The sequence below is a fragment of the Dreissena polymorpha genome, chromosome 10, assembly GCF_020536995.1.
Source record: "Dreissena polymorpha isolate Duluth1 chromosome 10, UMN_Dpol_1.0, whole genome shotgun sequence".
In the NCBI taxonomy this organism is placed as follows: domain Eukaryota; kingdom Metazoa; phylum Mollusca; class Bivalvia; order Myida; family Dreissenidae; genus Dreissena; species Dreissena polymorpha.
The window spans coordinates 14,699,601-14,726,894 of NC_068364.1; the positions used below are offsets into that span (position 1 = coordinate 14,699,601).

Consider the following 27,294-nt stretch of genomic DNA (forward strand, 5'->3'; position numbering starts at 1 on the left):
TGTTAGGATAAACATTCTGAGCATGATGCATCACGATTGAGTCATAAATGTGGCTTCTAGAGTGGTAACAGGGCTTTCTAACATTCAACTTTGCCTAAAAATTTCATTCTGACCTTCTTGAGTCATAAATGTGGCCTCTAGAGAAATAACAAGGTTTTTCATTTGACCTGTTGCTCTAGTTTTTGGACTGATCCAGATTTAAACTAATCTCAATATTCCCAAGAAACACTTTTTTCACCAAGTTTCATAAGCATGGAGTCATATAAGTGACCTTTAGAGTAATACCAAGGTTTTTCTTAAATATGGCATGGTTACCTATTCTTTGGACTCAGATTCAAATTCTGCTTTGGCTTTGTGAAGATAAGCATTTTGCGAATAGCTTTATTGAGATTGAAACATAAATGTGGTCTATCATGAGGTAACAAGGTTCTCTAAGAACTGACCTTGTCACCTAGTTTTTGGACACATTTGACCCAGATTTAATGTCCTGAGATATGTCGTCACATACTAATGAAGCAGGACATAGACTAACAACAACAGCTCAGTATGATGACTTCATGCTCGGATGAGCTAAAATCAACAACTTAAAATATAAAGCAAGCCAGATAAATTATTACAATAAAATTATATTGAGTAACCCTGTATCAAATGGCACCTTAAAGCGCTTAACAGACAGAGGACAAAAGTTAGTTTCAGCTAAGCCTTTAAGCTTGTAGTGTTCCAGTTAATCCAGTACAGTTATACACCATCATGTTCTTTTCTTTCTACAGTAGGAGCTGTAATAAAGTTTCATCATCCCTTTTAACAATGCTTTTGAATCATGCAGTGTTTCCAAAAAACTAATTAAACTGGATTTAAATAATCCCTATCCCCTAATCTCCAAAACAATATTATTCACCAACATGAGCACAATCCGGCACCATACCTACAAGAACAAATAGCTCCTGGCACCCATACCTCTGTGAACTCCCTGGCCCCTTTCGCCTGGTATCCTGCCTTCATTTCCTGATCGTACTGTCGGTACAACTCTTTCTGCCGCTGGGAAGGGGGTGGCACTCCTTCAGGGTCCGCAACTGGGGGGACATCCCAGGCAGAGGGCTGAAAAGGTGGGAACACCAAGTAGGGACAGTTGGTACAGCAAGTGGGGACATTGGGAACACCAAGTAGGGACAGTTGGTACAGCAAGTGGGGACATTGGGAACACCAAGTAGGGACAAGTGGTACAGCAAGTGGGGACATTGGGAACACCAAGTAGGGACAATTGGTACAGCAAGTGGGGACATTGGGAACACCAAGTAGGGACAATTGGTACAGCAAGTGGGAACATTGGGAACACCAAGTAGGGACAATTGGTACAGCAAGTGGGAACATTGGGAACACCAAGTAGGGACAATTGGTACAGCAAGTGGGGACATTGGGAACACCAAGTAGGAACAATTGGTACAGCAAGTGGGAACATTGGGAACACCAAGTAGGGACAGTTGGTACAGCAAGTGGGAACATTGGGAACACCAAGTAGGGACAATTGGTACAGCAAGTGGGGACATTGGGAACACCAAGTAGGAACAATTGGTACAGCAAGTGGGGACATTGGGAACACCAAGTAGGGACAATTGGTACAGCAAGTGGGGACATTGGGAACACCAAGTAGGGACAATTGGTACAGCAAGTGGGGATATTGGAAACACCAAGTAGGGGCACTTGGTACAGCAAGTGGGGACATTGGGTACACCATGTAGGGACAATTGGTACAGCAAGTGGGGACATTGGGAACACCAAGAAGGGACAAGTGGTACAGCAAGTGGGGACATTGGGAACACCAAGTAGGAACAAGTGGTACAGCAAGTGGGGACATTGGAAACACCAAGTAGGGACAATTGGTACAGCAAGTGGGGACATTGGGAACAATAAGTAGGGACAATTGGTACAGCAAGAGGGGACATTGGGAACAACAAGTAGGAACAATTGGTACAGCAAGTGGGGACATTGGGAACACCAAGTAGGGACAGTTGGTACAACAAGTGGGGACATTGGGAACACCAAGTAGGGACAATTGGTACAGCAAGTGGGGACATTGGGAACACCAAGTAAGGACAATTGGTACAGCAAGTGGGGACATTGGGAACACCAAGTATGGACAATTGGTACAGCAAGTGGGAACATTGGGAACACCAAGTAGGGACAATTGGTACAGCAAGTGGAGACATTGGGAACACCAAGTAGGAACAATTGGTACAGCAAGTGGGGACATTGGGAACACCAAGTAGGGACAATTGGTACAGCAAGTGGGGACATTGGGAACACCAAGTAGGGACAATTGGTACAGCAAGTGGGACATTCGGAACACCAAGTAGGGGCAATTGGTACAGCAAGTGGGGACATTGGGAACACCAAGTAGGGACAATTGGTACAGCAAGTGGGGACATAGGGAACACCAAGTAGGGACAATTGGTAAAGCAAGTGGGGACATTGGGAACACCAAGTAGGGACAATTGGTACAGCAAGTGGGGACATTGGGAACACCAAGTAGGGACAATTGGTACAGCAAGTGGGGACATTGGGAACAATAAGTAGGGACAATTGGTACAGCAAGTGGGGACATTGGGAACACCAAGTAGGGACAATTGGTACAGCAAGTGGGGACATTGGGAACACCAAGTAGGGACACTTGGTACAGCAAGTGGGGACATTGGGAACACCAAGTAGGGACAATTGGTACAGCAAGTGGGGACATTGGGTACACCAAGTAGGGACAATTGGTACAGCAAGTGAAGACATTGGGTACACCAAGTAGGGACAATTGGTACAGCAAGTGGGGACATTGGGAACACCAAGAAGGGACAATTGGTACAGCAAGTGGGGACATTGGGAACACCAAGTAGGGACACTTGGTACAGCAAGTGGGGACATTGGGAACACCAAGTAGGGACACTTGGTACAGCAAGTGGGGACATTGGGAACACCAAGTAGGGACAATTGGTACAGCAAGTGGGGACATTGGGAACACCAAGTAGGGACAATTGGTACAGCAAGTGGGGACATTGGGAACACCAAGAAGGGACACTTGGTACAGCAAGTGGGGACATTGGGAACACCAAGTATGGACAATTGGTACAGCAAGTGGGAACATTGGGAACACCAAGTAGGAACAATTGGTACAGCAAGTGGGGACATTGGGAACACCAAGTAGGGACAATTGCTACAGCAAGTGGGGACATTGGGAACACCAAGTAGGGACAATTGGTACAGCAAGTGGGACATTTGGAACACCAAGTAGGGGCAATTGGTACAGCAAGTGGGGACATTGGGAACACCAAGTAGGGACAATTGGTACAGCAAGTGGGGACATAGGGAACACCAAGTAGGGACAATTGGTACAGCAAGTGGAGACATTGGGAACACCAAGTAGGGACAATTGGTACAGCAAGTGGGGACATTGGGAACACCAAGTAGGGACAATTGGTACAGCAAGTGGGGACATTGGGAACATCAAGTAGGGACAATTGGTACAGCAAGTGGGGACATTGGGAATACCAAGTAGGGACAATTGGTACAGCAAGTGGGGACATTTGGAACACCAAGTAGGGACAATTGGTACAGCAAGTGGGGACATTGGGTAAACCAAGTAGGGACACTTGGTACAGCAAGTGGGGACATTGGGAACACCAAGTAGGGACAATTGGAACAGCAAGTGGGGACATTGGGTACACCAAGTAGGGACAATTGGTACAGCAAGTGGGGACATTGGGAACACCAAGGAGGGACAATTGGTACAGCAAGTGGGGACATTGGGAACACCAAGTAGGGACAATTGGTACAGCAAGGGGGGACATTGGGAACACCAAGTAGGGACAATTGGTACAGCAAGTGGGGACATTGGGAACACCAAGTATGGACAATTGGTACAGCAAGTGGGAACATTGGGAACACCAAGTAGGGACAATTGGTACAGCAAGTGGGGACATTGGGAACACCAAGTAGGAACAATTGGTACAGCAAGTGGGGTCATTGGGAACACCAAGTAGGGACAATTGCTACAGCAAGTGGTGACATTGGGAACACCAAGTAGGGACAATTGGTACAGCAAGTGGGACATTCGGAACACCAAGTAGGGGCAATTGGTACAGCAAGTGGGGACATTGGGAACACCAAGTAGGAACAATTGGTACAGCAAGTGGGGACATAGGGAACACCAAGTAGGGACGATTGCTACAGCAAGTGGAGACATTGGGAACACCAAGTAGGGACAATTGGTACAGCAAGTGGGGACATTCGGAACACCAAGTAGGAAAAATTGGTACAGCAAGTGGGGACATTGGGAACACCAAGTAGGGACAATTGCTACAGCAAGTGGGGACATTGGGAACACCAAGTAGGGACAATTGGTACAGCAAGTGGGACATTTGGAACACCAAGTAGGGGCAATTGGTACAGCAAGTGGGGACATTGGGAACACCAAGTAGGGACAATTGGTACAGCAAGTGGGGACATAGGGAACACCAAGTAGGGACAATTGGTACAGCAAGTGGAGACATTGGGAACACCAAGTAGGGACAATTGGTACAGCAAGTGGGGACATTGGGAACACCAAGTAGGGACAATTGGTACAGCAAGTGGGGACATTGGGAACACCAAGTAGGGACAATTGGTACAGCAAGTGGGGACATTGGGAATACCAAGTAGGGACAATTGGCACAGCAAGTGGGGACATTGGGAACACCAAGTAGGGACAATTGGTACAGCAAGTGGGGACATTGGGTACACCAAGCAGGGACACTTGGTACAGCAAGTGGGGACATTGGGAACACCAAGTAGGGACAATTGGAACAGCAAGTGGGGACATTGGGTACACCAAGTAGGGACAATTGGTACAGCAAGTGGGGACATTGGGAACACCAAGTAGGGACAATTGGTACAGCGAGTGGGGACATTGGGAACACCAAGTAGGGACAATTGGTACAGCAAGTGGGGACATTGGGAACACCAAGTAGGGATACTTGGTACAGCAAGTGGGGACATTGGGAACACCAAGTAGGGACAATTGGTACAGCAAGTGGGGACATTGGGAACACCAAGTAGGGACAATTGCTACAGCAAGTGGGGACATTGGGAACACCAAGTAGGGACAATTGGTACAGCAAGGGGGACATTGGGAACACCAAGTAGGGACAATTGGTACAGCAAGTGGGGACATTGGGAACACCAAGTATGGACAATTGGTACAGCAAGTGGGAACATTGGGAACACCAAGTAGGGACAATTGGCACAGCAAGTGGGGACATTGGGAACACCAAGTAGGGACAATTGGTACAGCAAGTGGGGACATTGGGAACACCAAGTAGGGACAATTGCTACAGCAAGTGGGGACATTGGGAACACCAAGTAGGGACAATTGGTACAGCAAGTGGGACATTCAGAACACCAAGTAGGGGCAATTGGTACAGCAAGTGGGGACATTGGGAACACCAAGTAGGGACAATTGGTACAGCAAGTGGGGACATAGGGAACACCAAGTAGGGACAATTGGTACAGCAAGTGGAGACATTGGGAACACCAAGTAGGGACAATTGGTACAGCAAGTGGGGACATTGGGAACACCAAGTAGGGACAATTGGTACAGCAAGTGGGGACATTGGGAACACCAAGTAGGGACAATTGGTACAGCAAGTGGGGACATTGGGAACACCAAGTAGGGACAATTGGTACAGCAAGTGGGGACATTGGGAACACCAAGTAGGGACAATTGGTACAGCAAGTGGGGACATTGGGAACACCAAGTAGGGACACTTGGTACAGCAAGTGGGAACATTGGGAACACCAAGTAGGGACAATTGGAACAGCAAGTGGTTACATTGGGAACACCAAGTAGGGACAATTGGCACAGCAAGTGGGGACATTGGGAACACCAAGTAGGGACAATTGGTACAGCAAGTGGGGACATTGGGAACACCAAGTAGGGACAGTTGGTACAGCAAGTGGGGACATTGGGTACACCAAGTAGGGACAATTGGTACAGCAAGTGGGGACATTGGGAACACCAAGTAGGGACAATTGGTACAGCAAGTGGGGACATTGGGAACACCAAGTAGGGACAATTGGTACAGCAAGTGGGGACATTGGGAACACCAAGTAGGGACAATTGGTACAGCAAGTGGGGACATTGGGAACACCAAGTAGGGACAATTGGTACAGCAAGTGGTTCTAAATCCTGTAAATGTATCAACATTATTACCCTTTGTAATGAAGAAAAATTTGGTTCAAAGTATTGAATTTTTAATTTTGTTCATTACATAATGTTTACATTTTTTGAAGTTAAAGTATTGCACAAAGCCAATGCTACTTTTAAGCATCTAACAAAAAAACACAAAAGAAAGTAGAATAAAACATTCTTTATTAATGTAAAATACTGTCTAAGATAAATACAAACATATGGCAAGAATATGCCACGCTATTTCAAAACGATTTAAAGTGTATTTTTTACATATAAGCCACTATCCGAGAAAACCGGGTATAATGAATGTGCTTTACGTGTTGTCTGTTTGTAGTTTGCTCAGGCTAATCAGGGAAACACTTGACGTCTAAACTGGATTTTTGTTAAGTCGTCTAAACTGGATTTTTGTTAAGTCGAGACCTCCTGCAAACAACAATCCCATAAAAGCGGTGAGTGTCGTTCCTGATTAGCATGTGTGGACTGCACAGGCTAATCTGGGACGGCACTCCATGCACATGAATTTAACCCGGTATTCCTAGAGCTCATATCACTATTTCCCCACACCTGTTTCAGTGGCCTGGGTGTGGTGGGCTTGTTACTCTGTGCAGGCCTCGCCCCTGTCTCCTCCTCTCCCAGCCTCAGACCTGGCAGCCCTGGGGGGCGGGAACTGTGACCACTCCCCTGAAATTATAATTAAGTTTCACTCTTTCAGGCTGTCAAGTGACCTTTTAAGTAGGAAGAAATAGGAACTACTTTTGCAAAAAAAGTAGGAAAAAGTAGGAACTTTTCCTTCAAAAGTATGAATACATAAAACAAATTTTTTAGACACAGGTCCTGGAAACATAGCTTGAAACAGGGCTGGAGTACCATCACATGTTCTGTATGGATATCAACTTGAAGCTACCTTAAGGGCCCAGAGGATTTCAGCCTTTTGTACCTGTTCCTTGTGTGATGGATGTACTTGCATACAGATAGATTTATCCCCACCACCCTGAGAGCTGCTTGGCTTTGGAGCACTTCCAAACAAACGCTTTTGTGAATTATAATGCATGTATTTCATGATTTCCTTGTGTTTTTGTCCATCTGCATGACTTATCAGTTGAGTAGCACCAGAATTACTACACAAGATGGACTTCATTCAGACAGTACAATATCCTGCGTACTCATTGCCGGTATCTCTCTTGCACCACGATCCAAGTGTTTTTCCACTGTTGTCCAACTTCTCCATCCATGAAGGGTTAAACTTTGTTTTCCCACTAGGCATTTTAGCACTTGTAGTGTATCTATGATAATTAAGCTTCAAGCAAAGCTACCCTGATAAAGAAGTATACATGTAATTAGATGCTGTTCATTTTGGTGTATCATCAAATAAGTGGTTAGAGGTCTTCTGTGTATGGATATAAAAATGGTAATATATTGTGCATGTTATATCCTTAAGCAGAAGACCAAATTTATTTGGTGATACACCAACTTGTTGTACAAGATTAATACTAGTAAAAGTAGTATATAAAGCAGTGTCAATGTTCTGCTACAGCTACATTTTGAAACCTTTAAATTAACAATAGTGTGCAGTTATAATGACTTAAGTTACATTCAAAATGACTGGTAATTGCAGAGCAGATTATGCAACTGGAGATAGGACCTTATCACCTGACATCTGTTATGACATCATTGATTGGACAATGAAACAGTTGCACTACATTTTTATTCCAGTTTAAAATAATGTTTTTCACATTATTGATGACGTTGTGGGAGTATAATAATGCCGTTTAATATTTTGAATACTACGCTGTAACACCTTGAAGTTACCTCACTAGCTATGGCATCATTAGACAAGAGATGTGTTTGTCAGAAACACAATGCCCACTATTGTGCCGCTTTGAAATAAAATTTCAATATATCATTTGACCAGTTTAGAAATTATCTCCCTTTTAAAGCTTATTACTTCCTTGGATTGTATTTTTTTACTTTTGACCTTGAAGGATGACCTTGACCTTTCGCCACTCAAAATGTGCGGCTTCATGAGATACACATGCATGCCAAATATCAAGTTGCTATCTTCAATATTGCAAAAGTAATGGCACATGTTAAAGTTTTCGGACGGACACACAGACATTCCAAACAGCAATATCATGTTAACATGCATAAGGTGTGGTCAAATTGTTGTCAATGAAAACAAAATAAAACTGGAATAAACAATGGGTTCCCTCAGCTCTTGCATCACTGGGAACTGTGTAAGGTAGTGAAGTCTGCAGTGAAGTAAGGAAGTAAACCAGGCACTTTTGTTACTTAAAAAAAACACTTTTGTCAATCATTTTAAAAGTTACATAAGAAATAAATATTTATGCTTCCTGAAGAGGTGCTAGCAGACAGTCAGCATGGGTTGTCAGGTCTCATCTAGATGAATGCATCTTAACAGGGATACAGTCATGCCATAGATTCATTCATCCTGCAAGTTTACTAAATAAACTTTTTCTTTTCTCTTCATTGAAAATGAAAAGGTAGGAATAGTAGGAAGATTTGGTAAAAAAATAGGAAAAAGTAGGATCCTGATGAAAAAGTAGGAAATAGTAGGAAAATGTAGGAAAAAGTATGACCACTTGACAGTCTGCTCTTTCTGAGACTAGTTTTTCAAAAATAAACTAACACACAATTTTTAGACTAATTTAGGGTCAGGACAATATTTCTCTAATATGATGTAATAATGTGAATTTATTTTTTCACTTGATACTCAACTGTTTTCCTCTCAGACATGCACTGTAACGCGTTTGTAGTCTTTTAGAAAATGAAATTACATTTAAGACATTTCTTACTAGATTCAAGTTTTAAAGGCCTCATTTTCAAACCTACAATATTGATGAGCAGCAAACAGCATAAAACCTGAACAGCCTGAGAGTAACTCACAGGCTGTTCTAGTTTTTTGCTTGCTGCATCTAGACAACTTCACTTAGCTTGTGAGTGGAAAAGGAACAACATATACAGGTAAAACAAAGGGGACACTGCTTGTATGACAACATATGGCATATTTGCACTTAGGCTAAGTAGTTAAAATGTAAATATCAACAAAAAACATCTATGACTACTAAATTTAAGGCTTTTTACCATACAAGAATTTAGTTTAAGCATTTCTATAGCATATATTGTATTGTACATGTCTTTGAAATGCAGAAATAAACTGACAATAAGTTATCAACTCAAATTGTAACTGAAGTTTGTAACTCAAACTTGTTTTAAAATGACAAGAATCTTACATACAATAGGGCTTGTGTGAAAAATTAGCATTTTCTAATGAAAGAGAAAATTAATTTGCTGATTCAAATTTCGAATTTCCACAAAAAAAACAGATGGAAAGGCATTTTTCTTTTTCAATTTTTATTACAAGAACATACTTCAACAAATAATTTACATGTTTCAGGCGTTTCTCTAAATACTAAGCGCCTTTCCATTTCAAAGGATTATAATGGCATTAAATTGATACTTTTTCTTAATGTAAAACACCATTAGAATTCTAGAGTGTCAATAACAATTATGTGTAATTAATAAAATTGAGTCCAGCATTGTCATTTCCAATTTTAGAATATTCAAAGTGATGATTTGTCAAATAAATATTTAATGAAATAACAAGAGCACCGCATAACGGGTTCCACGCTTGGCTGCGGTTGCAGTTTTGAATAAATGAAAGCTTGTCAGATTTTTTTTTAGTGGTCACAGTGACCTTGACCTTTGACCTAGTGACCCCAAAATGGGTGTGGCATGTAGAACTTATCAAGGTGCAGCTACATATGAAGTTTCACAGTTGTAGGTTGAAGCACTTTGATTTGAGAGCCAATGTTCAAAACCTTAACAAAATGTTAAGGTTTTAGCACAACGCAGACGGCGGACGATGAGCTGGCTATGACAATACCTCGGGTTTTTCTCCGAAAACAGCAGAGCTAAAAATCTAAAAATAAAAACACCCCCGTTTTTAGCAAAAATAATTATTTTTTGTGACTCTTAATTTTCGGACACACGAGTTTTCGTCCATAATTAATGTCTCTATGTTTTCGGACAGCATATTTTACATCGCTATTTTACAAAAATTTGTTCCTGTTTTTGATGTCTAATGACACTTCGATCATGGGGTTTTACAACCAGATTAACATCATAAAACTGGTACCGTAGGTGCATGCCTGAGGGCAACGGACCATTACATTTGCGTTATTGGGTAAATAACCATGTAAACAGGTATTAAACAATGGTTTCGCCCGATAGCATAAGCGTAATGACAATTACCAGGAGGAGTGCCAATTAACAGTTTCATCATCTACCGCCATGGTACTACCCCTTCTCAGTAAAATAACTGTGACAAATACTAAATGCTTCAAAGTATTGCAAGTTTAACGAACAATGGAAGGTGTTAGACAACAACTTTCAGAAATGAACAAACAAAGAATTCATAGTTTGCTTTTTTTATTGCGGTAATAACAGGTTCATACTAGCGAGTATCGGTACATCACATGCTCATCTTTGAAGTCGTTGGTCAAAGTACAACCGTGTAGTAACTTAGTGTCAAATAAATTAAGCATTTAAAATTATTTAAAATGCAGTGCAAACATATTTAACTGTAATTTATACTATATGGCATGGTATTTTACAAGCACATGCTATTACCGGTAGTCGTTGATACAATTGACGCTATTTTCGGACACTTTTATTTTCGACTCTAAGTTTTCGGACACCTGTATTTTTTTAATATTTTTCGTATCTAAGTTTTTGAACACGAATTTTTTTAATTATTTTTAAGTGTCCGAAAACATAGAGTAATTACGGTACTATTTGATGTTAATAGGGATGTAGTTTACTTACCACATGTCGGTCGGAAGGTCTGTTGCTGCGCACAGACACCGAAGTTCCCCAACTGTTGAGAACAAAACACGGTCATGAGCACAGATGGATATATTGTGCAAGGGAACTATTGGTACCTTAATCATGGTTATTAAAGAGGACACATGCATCAATCCAGAACATGTAGAATATTAAATTTCTTCAGAAAGTAGATACACATGTATTCATATGTAAAAATATAATTGGTTTATTGATAATGATTCATCTGATGTTTATAGGTGTTGTTGTTTTAATGTTGTAAAAACATAAGTATCTCATATTTTTGGCCAATTGAGATATAATAGATTCATGCATAACATACAGTTATTGTTTGCTTGCTTCATGTACATTAAACACTTAACACATTTGGGACAGGGTAATTTTCCATATGATATATGGAATTGGTTTACAAGATTTTTTTGATTTTATTTTGCCCTTCGGCCTGTGTGTTGATAGTCTATGTTCATACCTGACATCTGTCCTGCATGTGTCTCCCCCATCATTGAGTGGATAGTCAGCTATCTGTATGGGCTTGTACACATAGTTGTCTGCCTCCTTCAAGTACTTCAAATCCAACCCAGGAATCCTGTACACAAACAACAAAGAATAATCATCTGTCAGACTTTTGGACTATCCATGTACGAATATTTTGCAGTATAAGTTTAGAACATTTCTGAAATTTAAATTCTAAATTGTTTACACATTTTTTAAGTATTTTGCAAAACATAAATAGATTTAAGTTTGTAACATTTAACTGAACCAAACCTCATTTTTATGAAAGTGAAAGAAAGCTCAGGACATACTATATAATTAAGGATTGGGAAAAAGATTTTACACTGTATTTTTGGTAACATATTAAAAGTGGTTCACACTGAATAAGGCATGTTAGTGCTTCTTTATTGAACTTGTAATTTAAAGATTTAAATTATTTGTGATGGTATAAAACAAAGCGAACAATTAAGTAATAAACATGATGTTTATGTAAAACATTCATAATTCATTATACATGCCTTTTACTGGCCACTTTAGGAAAACTGCAATTTTGGAATTGGAATTTTGCGTCTTATATAACTCTTTATTATAAATTTAATTATATAAACAAAATCCAAACTATAAATTATAGTCACATAAACAAATGATTTTGAAATTATACTTAAATCATTAAACACTTATTTGGGATTTTTTTTTCAAAATAGTTTTTTTTTTTAACAATTTGGGAATCAGTTCTGTAAATGGACCTTAAAGATGAAAGGAAAAAGACTGTAATAGCATGGATTGTTACTTTAAACTGTTTAAATCTAACAATTACAATCAGTATTCAGAATGATTGAAAACAAATAAAATTTGGAAAAAAAATCAACAGCCTGATGGTATCAGTCTAATATTTGTTTTTGTCAGCATCTTTAATTCTTACCCTTCTGGTTTATGGGTTGCTGGTTTGGGGTTGTCTGCCCTTGAAGGTGTTCGATTGATAGGGTTTTCTTCACCCTGAGTATAAAAAAATGCACCTAAATTCATCATTCACATTCATTACAGTTTATACTCTTTAAAATGCATTGAAGTATTGCTTTGGATTGGGAATTTAACATGGCAACAAATTATTGATCCTGTATAGTAAGAGATTAGCTAAATATTTTCCGTGCCTATTTATAAGGGACTTGTTAAATTTGTCAAAATATGAATGGCCATTTTTTCCCAATTTTTGGAAATTTGTAACTCAAATATTCACAATTTCAAGAAGTTCGCGACTAAAATTTTCGCAACATCAAACCCAGCAAACACCCGACGTTGAATAGACATCGAATATTGGTTGAATTTTGGTTGCGACGTCGGCAACCAAAATACTACTTTGATTCAACGTAAGAATGGCAACGTTTAAACAACATCGGGAAAAGACATCTATACGACGTTGTATTTTGGTCATAAAATAACTATGTTGAAGAAATGTCTACCCACCTAGCACGAAACGTTTAAATAACGTTACGCTTACCGGTAAGTTCTTGCAGAACGTTATAAGAACGTAGAAAAATCACACAATATAAACATGTACAGTAAATATGTTTTCATAAAGAATTTGACATTGTTTTTTTACAAAATACGAGTATAAGTTGATTTGCATTTTTGATCCGTTTGTGTATCTATGACTGTTTGCAAGCGCGATTCTCTTGTTATCTAAACCAGCAGATCTCCCCCGTGCGCGCCACTGGATTCCTTTGTTCACTGACCCATTCTATACATAGATGGTGAGTCGTCACTTTGTTATTGTCAGAAAGACTGGTGTTTTCACAATGCCAACCTACTGGCTAATTGGATTTTCAAACTTTGTTGTTATTTAATGTAAACCTTGTTGTTCAATAATAAGAGAAGTTGGAACATACAATTGACGATAAACAACAGTTTGCGAGGAAGGTATATTATGGGGAAACTCATACCATGGAGACTTCGTACCACTTTTGAATATACTAACGTTCACTTCAAGTCATTTTTGGTAGCAATTTGTTGTTGAAAACATTCTTGAAAACACATGTGATTAGGTGAAAAATAAATACATATATGTACACTTCAACACTGTTAATTCGAAACACTGATAATCAGAATTCACTGTTAATTGAAAAAGAAATAAAATTCAAAATTTTATCTTCAATTATTTATTTTATTATACTAAAATTGAGATATCAGGGTTTTTTTCCCCAAAGGGGAAAGGTACCTGTACCCCTATGATTGGGAATTTTTCGAGTCGTGAAATCTTCAAATTGGGAAAAAAACGAGTTGTGAAATCAATGAATTGGGAAAAATTCGAGTCGCAAAAATGATGAATTGAGAATCTTTAAAATGCATCTTATCTATCATTAGGGGCTATATTCTGCATCACAAAGCATTTTAAGCTCCAGGTTTAAACAGAAAAACTACTAGTGATGATATTTTGGCAATCATATCATCTCATGTGAAAATTGTGTTATTGCCACTTCAGTAGGAATGTGCCTGTCTGACAATGGAAAAATAATCTTCTAGTGATAGGAAATAATCACTGCAGTTGCATAAAAAGTAATATTAATAATTTTGTTTAAGCCCTTAAAGTTCTCACAAGCTCTGCAATGTTTTATGCGGATTAAAGGGATCTTTTCACGCTTTGGTAAATTGACAAAATTGAAAAAAGTTGTTTCAGATTTGCAAATTTTCGTTTTAGTTATGATATTTGTGAGGAAACAGTAATACTGAACATTTACCATGGTCTAATATAGCCTTAATATGCATCTTTTGACGATTTTAAAACCTCAAAATTATAAAGTGTTGCAACGCGAAACGATTGAATAATTCGGAGAGTTCTGTTTTTGTCGTTAAATTTTGTGAAACTACTAAGATTGCTTATATAAGGTATAAAATACGTTCAGTGTGTGTACTCGGCGGAATAGCTCAGTAGGCTAAAGCGTTTTTACTTCAGGACTCTGGCAGGACTCCAGGGGTCACTGGTTCGAAACCTGCTCCGGGCAATGTTCTTTTCCTTTTTTTGATTTTATTCTTGATTTTTTACTGAAGCTTTTACGATCCAATGTTTATATTTATCAATATAAAGCATTTAATGAATAATTTAAAAAATGCCAAAATCTGTGAAAAGGCCCCTTTAAATTAAAAACTTAAAAAACGAAACAAAAACAACAACAATGGAACTTGAAATGGTTTGAAATCTTTCAACAATAGACAGTGAGAATAGCCACACATAACCAATGCTTTAAAAACTATTTTCAAAGGTTAGTCTTATATTTTGTTTTGATTTTTTTTTCAAATCATCATAAAAGATATTAAGTCAGATCATCTGCATTAAAATGCTAATGTGTATATTGTAAATAACTATAGTATTTTACACACTTGTCTCATTATTTTTAATTTTATGTTAAACTTGTTTTTTATCCAGATTTGACACTTAAAAAACTATACAAAGATCATAAGTAATATGAGCATTTAACTCAATATGGTTACGTTTTTTTTAATGTCAACAATAATTTGTGTTGAAAAAGTTCATTGATGTAAGGAAGACTGGTCTTTACGATGGAATTCTTTCATGGTAAAAATCGATCACTCGTCGCGGTTATGTATCCAGTCACATTTTACACAACGGATAGAGTTGCGCCCCTTTGAAAAGTTATGTTTACTTTTTACACAACCATGTTTGTCGAAAATAAATGGCAGAAAATGAAAGGCTCAACGATTTCAAAAGATATTTCCAGCGAATATAAAAGGCACTGGCTATTGGGAACGGCACCTAGGATCGTAGGGTACGGTAGGTATGGAGATTGGAAAAGGTCCGGTGCTAAAATTTGGAAGCCTCCGGTAGGCTTTGGGAAAGGCACCGTTCCCCGGTACTAGTTATAGAAGGAAAAAAAATGCTTAAATATATAATAATGTAAAATGTAGTTCATAAAAAGTGTTTGTTGGTCATGACATGATTAAAATATTGATCTTGTAGGTTAATTTCAAATTTAGTTATGAATTGATACAGTGATAAAATACATTATTAAATTCAAAGATGTTGTAACGCTTGATTATTTTACCATGTATGATAGAAATTTCATATATGTGTATGTTCAAGATGACGCATATATGTGTGTTTTCTTAGTGATATTCATGCGGTACACGTGTTGTCATTTTTTCTCTGTTTTATTTATAAAAAAAACAGTTGGTCATTATGATATTTTTTGTACTTTCAGGACAACTGGGAAGACACCCGAACAGATCCGGAGTCAAGACAAAAAAGAACAACAATGCAATGATATGTATTTGTATAAATTACATTCATGCAATAAACTTGTGTAGAATAAAGATGTGTTGGTTTTCAACCTCAATATGAAAATTAGATATAGGTTTGTTTTAGGTTAAATGACATTGTAACGATATTTTGCAACATTTCGGAAATGTTAAGTGAACCATACATTCAATAAAAAAATTGCAAAGTGGTTGAATTTTGGTTGCAAAGTGCTTGTAGAATGGTTGGATTTGGGTCGAAAAATGGTTAAATTTTGGTTGTAACATGACGTTGAATCAACGTCATAAAAACGTCATAAAATGACGTCCAAAAAAACTTTCATCTACAACCAAAATTCAACCGTCACGGTACAACGTCTTTTAAACGTCTATTCAACGTCAAATGTTTGATGGGAAAAGTTCGCGACTATAATTTTCACAAATTTAGAAAGTTCCCTACTCATTTGTTCACAATTCACAATTTCGAACAGTTGGTGACTCATTTTTTTCACAAAATGGCGGGGGAGGGGCAAAGGCCGCTTCACAAAAACAGGGAAAAAAAGCATTGTACAGATGAACTACCGTGATGGGATTTCGAGACGTCAGCGGACGTGCGCTCCTCGGTCTGTTGCTCATTTCAGTAGTCTAGTTGTAATTCTATTAGGTTGTTTTCAAGTTTGGAGATGTCACTACTCGTGAAAAAGCCCAAAACTATAAAAGGAAATTTTGATGTTCGTAAGTTCTTGTTAAAAAGCCCATAAATATTTAAGAACATTTGGTTGTTCGTGTAAACAATCATGATTCTCCAAACGCATGAAATATTTTCAATGTAGCGGAAAGAAAATAAACTAACGGAAATGCAATGTGGTGTCAAATCATGCGAAATTATCTGCGGACGGTATACATCTACATTATACTTCGGCGCAATCACACTTGATTATTACGCGATGGGTGGTGCTAGGTCAAGAGAAATATATGAAATGATAGGATAGATAGAAGAGATTTGATAGTTAAAAGTATAGAGATAGTAAAAAGTTTAGCCAGCTTCGTTTTCACCTCTTCAACCCAGACCTCTCCGGTTACGGTAGCCGCGGCCCGCACAGCAATGGGAATAACTAGGGGTTACTTGGAGCTGGGCACCTAACAGTGATTAGAAAGTGAGTGAGAAAAGCCCCTGCTTCAAGGATACCAAGTCAGGGACATCTGCTACTGTCGCAGGTGGTTCCAAACGGATATGGTGCGTGGAAAAAATGCGTTATTGTGGTAAGATGTGGATGTAGACGGCTGGTGGTATTTCGTGTTATGGTCCTTAGGGCGACTTGGGGCTTGTACAATGTATTGGTTGGCTGGGATATCTACCCGGTCGTTGATGATTTTGTACAGCATGGTGATTTGCGCTTTGGTCCGTCGTGATTCAAGCGTCTCCCACCCCAAGTGCTCGATCATGGAGGATACGCTGCTGGTGCTGTGGTATCTGTTGGTTACATATTTATTTATTTTCATTTAAGATCAATAGCACATACACATATATGACAAATAAGACATAAAAATAATTACAGATTATCACAGATATCAAGGAATTAAGACTAGGCTTATTTTTTGTTAAAGATACAATTTAAGAGCAACAAATAAAACGCTGTTTCTGTATGCATACTTTTGACAATACATATCTAGCAGCCTTCCTCTGTACCATCTCAAGCTTGTAAGCCATGTTCTTCATAAATGGGTTCCACACTGTGGAGCAATACTCAAGGCCTGGCCGGACAAGAGAGGTGTATGCCGTGGTCTTAATTAACCTTCTCATTGCTGACGCGTAGGTTGCGCTGGAGAAAGCCAAGTGTACTATTTCCCTTTTGTTACCGTTTTGTCCACATGAGTTGTGTCACGCGAGTTGTGTATTTTGTTATTTCTAAAAATTTCCAGAAAGGACATTCATTTCTGCGTCGAATAAGACCAAGAACGTGAAAATCGCTGCCCAATTGATGAAGTTATGGCTGTTCAAAGCTTTTTTATGCATTTTATGCATTTTTTTTAGAAAAGTAGTTTTTTCGTTATAATATGATTATTTATCATTCAAACTAATAATTTCACTAATAAGTAATTAATATCATGGCCACATGCGAACCACCTGTGGTATAGTTAATTAGTTTTCTTTGGAAATAATTAATACAGAATAAGTATAAATGTGAAATCAACATCAACAGTTTATAACTTTATGCTTTTAACTTTAATATTTTCACTGGTATTAAATAACAATACTTTGAGATTATCATACCGAGTTAGACTATTTAAAAGAACATATCCGCATTGCCTAAAACTGCATGGTTTCGTTGTAAATACTTCTTATTAACGTTTTATATATAAATCTACAACAATATCTCGGAGGTATTCATAAGCGAATCTTTGTAACATTTCGGACCAATGCTGATTTTTTTTATTGAACAGTGCATACCCGCCTTTACCTAAAACTATATTATTTCTTTATAAATACTTCTGATTAGTGTTTTATTTTAAAGGTTATATAAACATGTACAAGGCTGAGAACACGTTTTGTTTTTAACGTCAACAATATCTTGGAGATATTCATATGCGAATCATTGTGACATTTCAGACCAATTCAGATTGAGTTAGATCTTATTGAAAAGCACATACCCGCTTTTGCATAAAACCTGTATATTTTTTATAATAAATATATATGATTTACGTACTTTTTTTAGGAAATTTAAATATACACAAGGCTAAGAAAACGTGTTGTTAAACGTGAACAATATCTCGGAGATATTCACATGCGCATCTTTGTAACATTTCAGGCCGATGCAGATTTTTTAATGGAAAAGTACATATCCGCCATTCCACAAAACGGTATTGTTTCTTTATAAATACTTCTGATTACGTACTATTTTAAAGGTAATATATAGATGTATGTATGTAGCGAGGTATTCCTTTATATTTATTGATTGAAATGTCGGTTGCTGCGAGAATCGCCGGGAGCTCGCGATGTCACGAACCTTTGGTGATCTATGTTTATTTATAGACCTTTGGTTTGTAGCAACTAAATCCGGTGGGGATATTCGTTAATGTTAATTTTGGAACTCTGAAAGAAGGGGTTTATACTGGTCTTATCTGTCGCCTGGTAATACTTTCCTTTAGGAGTTTTGATGATGTATCACCTTGATAGTTCACGACACTTATGTAATGTATGACTTGTCAATGTGTTGCTATGTCGGAATAATATGTTTTCGCTAAATTTAAGGGATTTTAAATTCTTTACTGCATGTCTGTCATTGATTTGCTCTTAATTGTCTTGCTTTTAGGCTGTCCGGCTAGCGCAGTGATTGGTTTACTCGCTTCTCACCTAGGCGACCCGGGCTCAATTCCCGTTACTGGCAGTTTAAATATGTGACTGGACGTGTTTTTTGTTTGAAATTATGTGTTCGATCCCATATTCCTTAGTGAAGTGGGGAAAATCAGCACTCAGAAAATACCTCGCATTGACGGACACAATTTGCGAAGGTATTGAATATCTGACCTGACACCCCGTACATAAATATTCATATAATTATCATACAATCTAATGAAAAGAACCATGATAATAAATTCATCGGTTGCAGAAGTTTTAAAGCTGTTCATCATATTTGGGAAATTCAAAATGTCAAATCCAGACCATATTCCTTGTTGTGTATATGGAATGCACTAAATGCCTATTTTCCCCATGTCATGATATGTCGTAATAAAGAGATGCTTTAGCGCTTTCCTGTATGTTCGCCCCTCTCAGTAACTTTCGATCTTTGAACCAGTATAAACCGTAACACAGAAGTTAATACTTAATCGATATTGTTTATATGTTTGAAAATGCTTTATGAAACATATGATACCCATTCCGTTCACTGCAGGCCCTTTTCGGGAAAGGGGCCCTTTCCGCCTGTACTACCTATTGTATACCATTTCCTTTTAATCACGAATGTATTGTACCAAAATTAACGTGCATAAACCAAAGATATATAAACTGTGTATGGATACATATTTGATACCCTCATCGCCCCACTACTGTCAACTGCTTTATTTACATAAAACATACTAATGTGTAACCCATTTTTCTTTTCGCGATAATTCTTTGGGTTAAACTAACGTAAACAGTTTTCAACATTTTCCGCGAACACAAAATCATATCTCAAAATCAACTGTGGTAAAATTGACAATTTCAAATATGGCTGACAGATTAACGCAGTTGCAAGATGCTGTAAATCAGCTAGGCGAACATTTCTGCAACAGTGTCGGCGTCATACAGCAATGCGCGCCTTCGTCACCGTTTCAAAACTTTGACAAATCTGGTGGTAAGTCGCCGGTTTCCCCACCCACTGAGGACTATGCGGCTATGTTTTCCAAACTGATAGCTCGGACCGCAAAGGACATCGACGTTTTGATTGACTCTTTGCCGAGTATCGAGTCCTCGCAGGAACTGCAGCTTAAAAGTCTCCAGCAGTTAGAAATGGAGAACATGGAAGCCGCCCACAGGCTGGAGGCGGTGGTAAAGCAGGGTGAAGAGTTGCTGCTGAAGATTCAGGAGGCTCAGCATGATATTGCTCAGGTGCAGCTTCAGTGTCAGGCACTGATGGGAAACACCACATGATAGCTACGCTGTGAGTGTGTCTTAAAAGTGGTTTTTGATGTTAAACATTAAGATCAACACCTTGGACCTACCTTGATTGATGATCATTGATGGGAAATGCTATATATCTACGTTGTGGACATGGTCAAAGTGCATTTCATTTGTCATGACAAAGGTTCATGATGTTAAAACAGGATGGTCAAAAGCTTGAACTTAACTTGAGCTGTTGACAGTTTCTTCAAGTTCAAGTGATACTTTTGTTATGAAATGGTCTCTAACAAATGTTTCTGATTAATTGCTTCGTAACAAAGTTAGTGAACTTAGAGCACAGTCTTGTTGAACGATTGATTACCTTTAAGAGTGTCTGCAAACTTGTGATGGGAAAAAAACAGAGTGTTTGTTATGAATGTGCTGTTTTTTTTTTCAGCTGTGTCAAAAGTACAGATGTAAACTTTAAGATTTTTTTCCTTTTTCTTGTCAGGAAAGTTCTTTATTTAACAGAGGATGATGAACTGTAACACAAACTTGGTTTGTTAATCATATGCATGTGTCATAATCCCTGAGTGCTGTTCTATGATTTACGCAAGTCATACATCATGAAGGCTGGATTCTAGTAGAAATCTGTCAGACTTGGCTATTGATGAATCATTAATTGATTGTATTGTTGAATGTTTGCTGTTTTGGCTGACACAGATATATAACATAATGAATAATATTGGTCAGAGCTTTCCTTAGACCTCAAAAATAAAGAGTCAATGACTCTAGGGACCATATTTTATAGAGTCAAAATCTAATTTGTATGAGTCATAATAATAACGCAAGAGAGACAATGATCTTTTGTACTTTAAGCAAATTACTAAGATATAATATATGAAAAGCAACAAATTAACAAATATCTAAACATTAATTTCTTATGTTCCAGGCAATAAAAGACACAATGAATGTAAACATCAATTGTGACCAACATTGTGAGGCTGAGCATAGTGAAATCAATACGAAAAAAACGCTTGCACTGGTACTAACATAATATGTATCAGGGGTGTCAATTGTCCCATATTCGAAATCCGGAAAATTAAGCAGAGAGTTTGAGACCGTAAGATAAAGGAAATAGAGGGCATAGCCAATCAAGCCCTAGCTAGCTTAGTGTTATTTTTTATTGTCTTTATTAACATTGAATGTTGTGTTTTTTTCACATGGGGACCTGCAGAAATAACATGCATAGGATGCATATTGTTGTGGTTGTTTGATTTGAGTGTTACAAACTTTACATGCTTCTTAACAGTTGACACACTAAGACCTGTTCATTGTCAGAGGAAAACATTCAAGCAACATTTAAATCATTTTTTATAGCAGCAGCTGTTGGCCACGTGTAAAGATAATTTTGTATATTGTCTTTAGTTTAAATGCAGAACAGGCATTGTATAAACACAATTCTTTAAAATTCTTGCAGGGATATAAATTGGCAGCAGTCCAAAAACTGTTTTTCTCCAAAAAGTGATAATGGGATATTTTCTAAGAAAACTATTGTACTTTTTACAAGAAAAAGTATTAAAATAACTAGAGTGACAATGGGCTTTTGTGGTCAAAGGTAAGTTTTTATGTCCTACAATGTGAAGAGAGGAAATTTGAATGTGCCACACAAAGTGGCAACAGGCTCTGTTAGCACACAATATTATAACGATAACTCACATGGCTATTTTGTTATAACATGAAGAGTTAAGAGTGTACTACATAACCATGAACTTGTTAAGGATAATGATTCTATGTCAAACTAATTTATTAATGATTACCAAATGTTTTGTCAATACATGATATTCAGGTGCCTTACTAGAAACACTAAAATATATTATTCAATATATAAGTACATATATGTCATGTTATGTTATGCATGATCTCCCAGCTTTATGACATATTGTTTCAATGGTTATTTTATTAAGTGGAAAAAGATGGGAGTTCAGCTACAATTGAACATTATTTTATCATAGAGTCCTCTTGAGGTACACTTGATACACCTGTCAAAATGATTGGATAATTAGGAGGCTGAGTTTTTCTGGAACATAAAAATAACATTGTGCAAATCTCTTAATAACTTGCCTGTAATATTCATTATAAGTAGCTAATAGTTAAGGTCATACTTTGATATCTACATGTATCAATGGTCAATGTCTAGGTTATACTTTGATATCTACATGTATCAATGGTCTATGTCATACTTTGATATCTACATGTATCAATGGTCAATGTCAAGGTCATACTTTGATATCTACATGTATCAATGTCAATGTTATACTTTGATATCTACATGTATCAATTTCAATGTCATACTTTGATATCTACTTGTATCAATGATCAATGTCATACTTTGATATCTACATGTATCAATGATCAATGTCAAGGTCATACTTTGATATCTACATGTATCAATGGTCTATGTCATACTTTGATATCTACATGTATCAATGGTCAATGTCAAGGTCATACTTTGATATCTACATGTTTCAATGGTCATTGTCATACTTTGATATCTACATGTATCAATGGTCAAATTTGGGCATTGTACAGATTTTTCACTTATTTGTCATGCAATATTAAAATAACTTAGAACTACTATGATGTTTACCATGTAGAAATGGTGTGTTGCATGTAATTCCCAGGTCCTTTAGTCAAGACCACAGTAGTCAAAGGTCAAATCTGGGCAAAATGCAGCTTTTCTGGTCTCGTCCTTTATCATTCATTACAAAATTTTAAAAATACACACCACACATGTTCACTTCGAGGAGACTTCGTCTGACATGTAAGACCCGTGTCCCTAGCTCGAGGTAAAGGTCACACATTATAGAGGTCAAAAAATACATTTATGTGTGATACTGGTGGTCAACCTCCAGCAAAAAATACCTGCCATCATTACATACCACGGAATGATTGTCAATTACAATATTAGTATAAAATATGATTTTGATCAATTTTTTCACGTGCCCATGTAATATTTGACCAGCTTAAGCTAGAAATAACTAACCATTTTATTTTGCACAAATCATAATTTAGATCAAGTTACAAGCCAATTATCCTTTTAGATTTTGAAGGTTTTTACTTGTTATTATTTGGAACGTTACTGCCACAAAGAAGTTCTCATATTGTCTGTCTTGTTTGAAATGGCCCAGACTGTTGTTTCCTTGTAGGAAGTGTGTCATGACTAAGTTTGGAAAAAACAAACAAAAACATGCAGATATAACAAGCATTTTATTAAAAGTATACAACATTGGATTTTTGTTCCAAAGGCTGAATAAATAAAGTATAAGAGTGCAAGTTCATTGGTTCTGTATTATGACAGGAATGTGATCACAGAGGATAAGTCACAGTAAAACAACACCCTTATAGGAAAATATTGAGTCAGGCATTTTAATCGCCAGATTTTCCTTGCAAATGGTTACATATTATATTGCCTTTATTTCAGTCTAAGAAAAATGATCAACAATTTCAAAAGAAAACAAGAGGGCCATGATGGCCCTGAATCGCTCACCTGACTCATTAAGATCAGATGAAAACTATGACCTCAATTGTCTACACAAGGTTTTTCTATTATTTGACCTAGTGACCTAGTTTCTGACCCCAGATGACCCAAATACACTCCCAATCCAGATTTCATCAAGATAAACATTCTGACCAAATTTCATAAAGATCTGATGAAAACTGTTACCTCTATTGTCCACACAAGGTTTTTTTATTATTTGACCTTGTGACCTAGTTTTTGACCCAAGATGACTGAAATACAATCCCAACCCAGATTTCATCAACATTAACATTCTGACCAAATTTCATAAAGATTGGATAAAAACTGTGACCTCTACTGTCTACACAAACAAATTGTTGACTGACACACACACATACGCACGCACAACGGACGCTGGACATCACGCGGTCACATAAGCTCACCATGTCACTTTGTGACAGGTGAGCTAACAAAAATAAAACTCAAACAAATCATGAACAACAAACCATAACATGCTAATGATCCTGTACATTTAATTGACAACATGTAAAAAACTGCTGTAGAAAAAGATAAACTTTAACAATAAACAATATTAACACTGAACATAAATAAAAACAACGAAAACATATGTACATGATAATTTCATAAATAATCCTTTAAAATGAAAAATTGATAGTTGAAAACAAAGAACGTTATGGAACAACCGCATGTACCCACAATAAGCGTTATCAAAGTGTTTGAGCAGATATTGGGCACAAAGTCTCTTATGATCTATGGGAGTGAAGATTAAAAGGTAAATTAAAAAAACAACAACTAGTACATGAAAGTACAATGCAAATCAAGTCAGGGCTACAGGACACTTACTAAAACATCAAAGCACTACCAATACTACTTGAATGATGTCTAACAAAACAGGAAACACAATTTCCAAATGCATGTTTCAATTTAAAATGGCATGTTAATAGGTATTTTTTTTAGAAATTGAAAACTCTTTCACAACACAATTTACCGGAAAGAATGATAATAAATGACATTAAAAAATACAAATATATTTAATATGAAAATACATATTTACAAACCATTATATGAAAAGAAAAACATTAACAATAAACCATAAAGTATGAACAAACATGTACATGTACACGTGTTTTTTAACATACAACAAGAGAAAAAGGAAGACTTATAAATGAAACATATTTTGAGAAAAAAATGTCAATTATAACAATTATAAAATACAAAAAAAATAGTTGCCAATTGAAAACTCAATTCCAGTTAACAATGAGCACAAAAAAGACAAAGGCAAAATACAAGTGTTTTATCCCACTGTACGATCAAGATCTAGTCTCCTTCATTGAGGAAGGCCTTGGCATTACTTCCTCTGTACAGAAGAGCAGCACCAGTGTCTTCTGTGGTCTCTGAACGCTTCTGCAACAGTAGATGACCATAATTATTATAGCAGTTAGTTTAGTTAAAAAATACTTTAGTGCAATTGCATTTTAAGCCTCCGTCGCATTGAGACACTCTTTCGGTTTCCTTATTTGAACAACTACTTGATGTCTTATCTTTTTCCTGCTCTGACACAAAGTGAAATTGGCTATATGCATAAAACTAGGATTGCCTGCTAGTCACTCACAGTTTATTCAGTTTTATGCTGTTTGCTGCTCATCAGTATCTTAGGGTTAGAAATGAAGCCTTTAAAACTTGAATCTAGTAAGAATATTTTTAATGTACATCTGTGTAATTGATTGTCTTTTAAAATTTGAATCAAGTAAGAAAGGTAATGAATTAACATGTGTGTAATTTGAGCCTACACACATCAAACTTCATATCTGAGTGGGAAAAAAAGTGAGATTTTGAGAAAGTTCCCAGAATGCCGCATCCACTTGAACACAGCAACCATATTAACCTTCAGCTATCAATCAATGTTGATACATGGTTAGGAACTTTAAATAATGATCAGTATTTTCTAGTTTAAAGAGATGAAAGAAAACATGTACATGTATGCTACTAATCAAGATATAAACAGATATAACATAATATTATAAGCCATACACATGTTTGAAAGCTTTAAATTGCAAACAGAAGGTTTTCAAGGTCAATGAGGATTGCACAAAATGACTTCAAGACTGTTCCCTTCATTTTCCTAGTTTTTAATCCCATATCACCCAGTTATGATCTCTGCTAAGATATCAAAAAGACAAAATGTTATAACTAAGCTTCATGAAGTGTAGAGCAATGAATGTGGCCTCTAGAAATTATTTCAATGACAGATCACGCCATTAAACAACATAATAAACAAGGGCTGTTTGTAAAACATGCATGCCCCCCATATGGGCTTGCCGTTGTAGTGGCAGCCATCGTGTGAATACGTTTTGTGTCACTGTGACCTTGACCTTTGACCTAGTGACCTGAAAATCAATAGGGGTCATCCGCGAGTCACGATCAATGTTCCTATGAAGTGTCATGATCATAGGCAAAAGCCTTCTTGAGTTATCATCCGAAAATCATTTTACTATTTCGGTCACCGTGACTTTGACCTTGTGACCTCAAACTCAATAGGGGTCATTTGCGAGTCATGATCAATCTACCTGTGAAGTTTCATGATCCTAGGCATATGCGTTCTTGAGTTATCATCCGAAAACCATTTTACTATTTCGGGTCACCGTGACCTTGACCTTTGACCTAGTGACCTCAAAATCAATAGGGGTCATCTGCAAGTCATGATCAATCTACCCATGAAGTTTCATGATCCTAGGCGTATGCATTCTTGAGTTATCATCTGGAAACCATTTTACTATTTCGGGTCACCGTGACCTTGACCTTTGACCTAGTGACCTCAAAATCAATAGGGGTCATCTGCGAGTCATGATCAATCTACCCATGAAGTTTCATGATCCTAGGCGTATGCGTTCTTGAGTTATCATTCAAAAACCTTTTTACTATTTCGGGTCACCGTGACCTTGACCTAGTGACCTCAAAATCTATAGGGGTCATCTGCGAGTCATGATCAATGTACCTATGAAGTTTCATGATCCTAGGCCCAAGCGTTCTTGAGTTATCGTCTGACAACCACCTGGTGGACGGACCGACCGACAGACCGACATGAGCAAAGCAATATACCCCCTCTTCTTCGAAGGGGGGCATAATAAGCCTCTGGGAAAATGCATGTGCAAAAAAGAGTTGTGCCAGATTAGCTTTTGTACACAGGTTAATCAGAGAAAAACACTTTCCACCTAAACTCGATTTTCCGTAGGAAGGCACTTCTTAACAAGAGCTGTCTCCATAGGATGACATAATAATGCCCCTGAAAAACGCTTTGATAGAAATTATGAGCATTTTTTGAAACCTTAACACAGATTTTAAAACCTAAACACGGACCCT

At 37.4% G+C, this 27,294-nt stretch overlaps 3 protein-coding genes across 3 annotated transcripts in view; 1 reads left to right on the plus strand and 2 right to left on the minus strand.

Moving 5' to 3' along the window:
* The window catches only part of LOC127848885 (calcyphosin-2-like), a 46,517-nt gene extending 29,898 nt beyond the window's left edge, over window positions 1–16,619 (minus strand). The window contains exons 1-6 of the mRNA XM_052381554.1: window positions 16,397–16,619; window positions 12,489–12,562; window positions 11,544–11,660; window positions 11,057–11,108; window positions 6,776–6,892; window positions 958–1,098 (exon numbers count right to left, since the gene is read on the minus strand). Coding sequence (XP_052237514.1) covers window positions 958–1,098; window positions 6,776–6,892; window positions 11,057–11,108; window positions 11,544–11,660; window positions 12,489–12,562; window positions 16,397–16,450 — 555 coding nt within the window. The 5' untranslated portion in view covers window positions 16,451–16,619. The remainder of the gene's footprint in view (window positions 1–957; window positions 1,099–6,775; window positions 6,893–11,056; window positions 11,109–11,543; window positions 11,661–12,488; window positions 12,563–16,396) is intronic.
* Window positions 16,620–19,932: 3,313 nt separating this feature from the next.
* On the plus strand, window positions 19,933–23,729 carry LOC127848886 (mediator of RNA polymerase II transcription subunit 21-like). Its single transcript, XM_052381555.1, has one exon. It carries the CDS (start codon window positions 20,022–20,024, stop codon window positions 20,442–20,444), a length of 423 nt encoding a protein of 140 aa, XP_052237515.1. The 5' UTR covers window positions 19,933–20,021; the 3' UTR covers window positions 20,445–23,729.
* LOC127848884 (uncharacterized) overlaps window positions 23,649–27,294 on the minus strand; it is a 33,620-nt gene continuing 29,974 nt past the window's right edge. The window contains 1 exon segment of the mRNA XM_052381553.1: window positions 23,649–25,338. Coding sequence (XP_052237513.1) covers window positions 25,252–25,338 — 87 coding nt within the window. The 3' untranslated portion in view covers window positions 23,649–25,251.

Coding starts and splice junctions, on each gene's coding strand:
- LOC127848886 (XM_052381555.1), top strand. CDS start 20,022: ATGGCTGACAGATTAACGCAGTTGCAAGATGCTGTAAATCAGCTAGGC.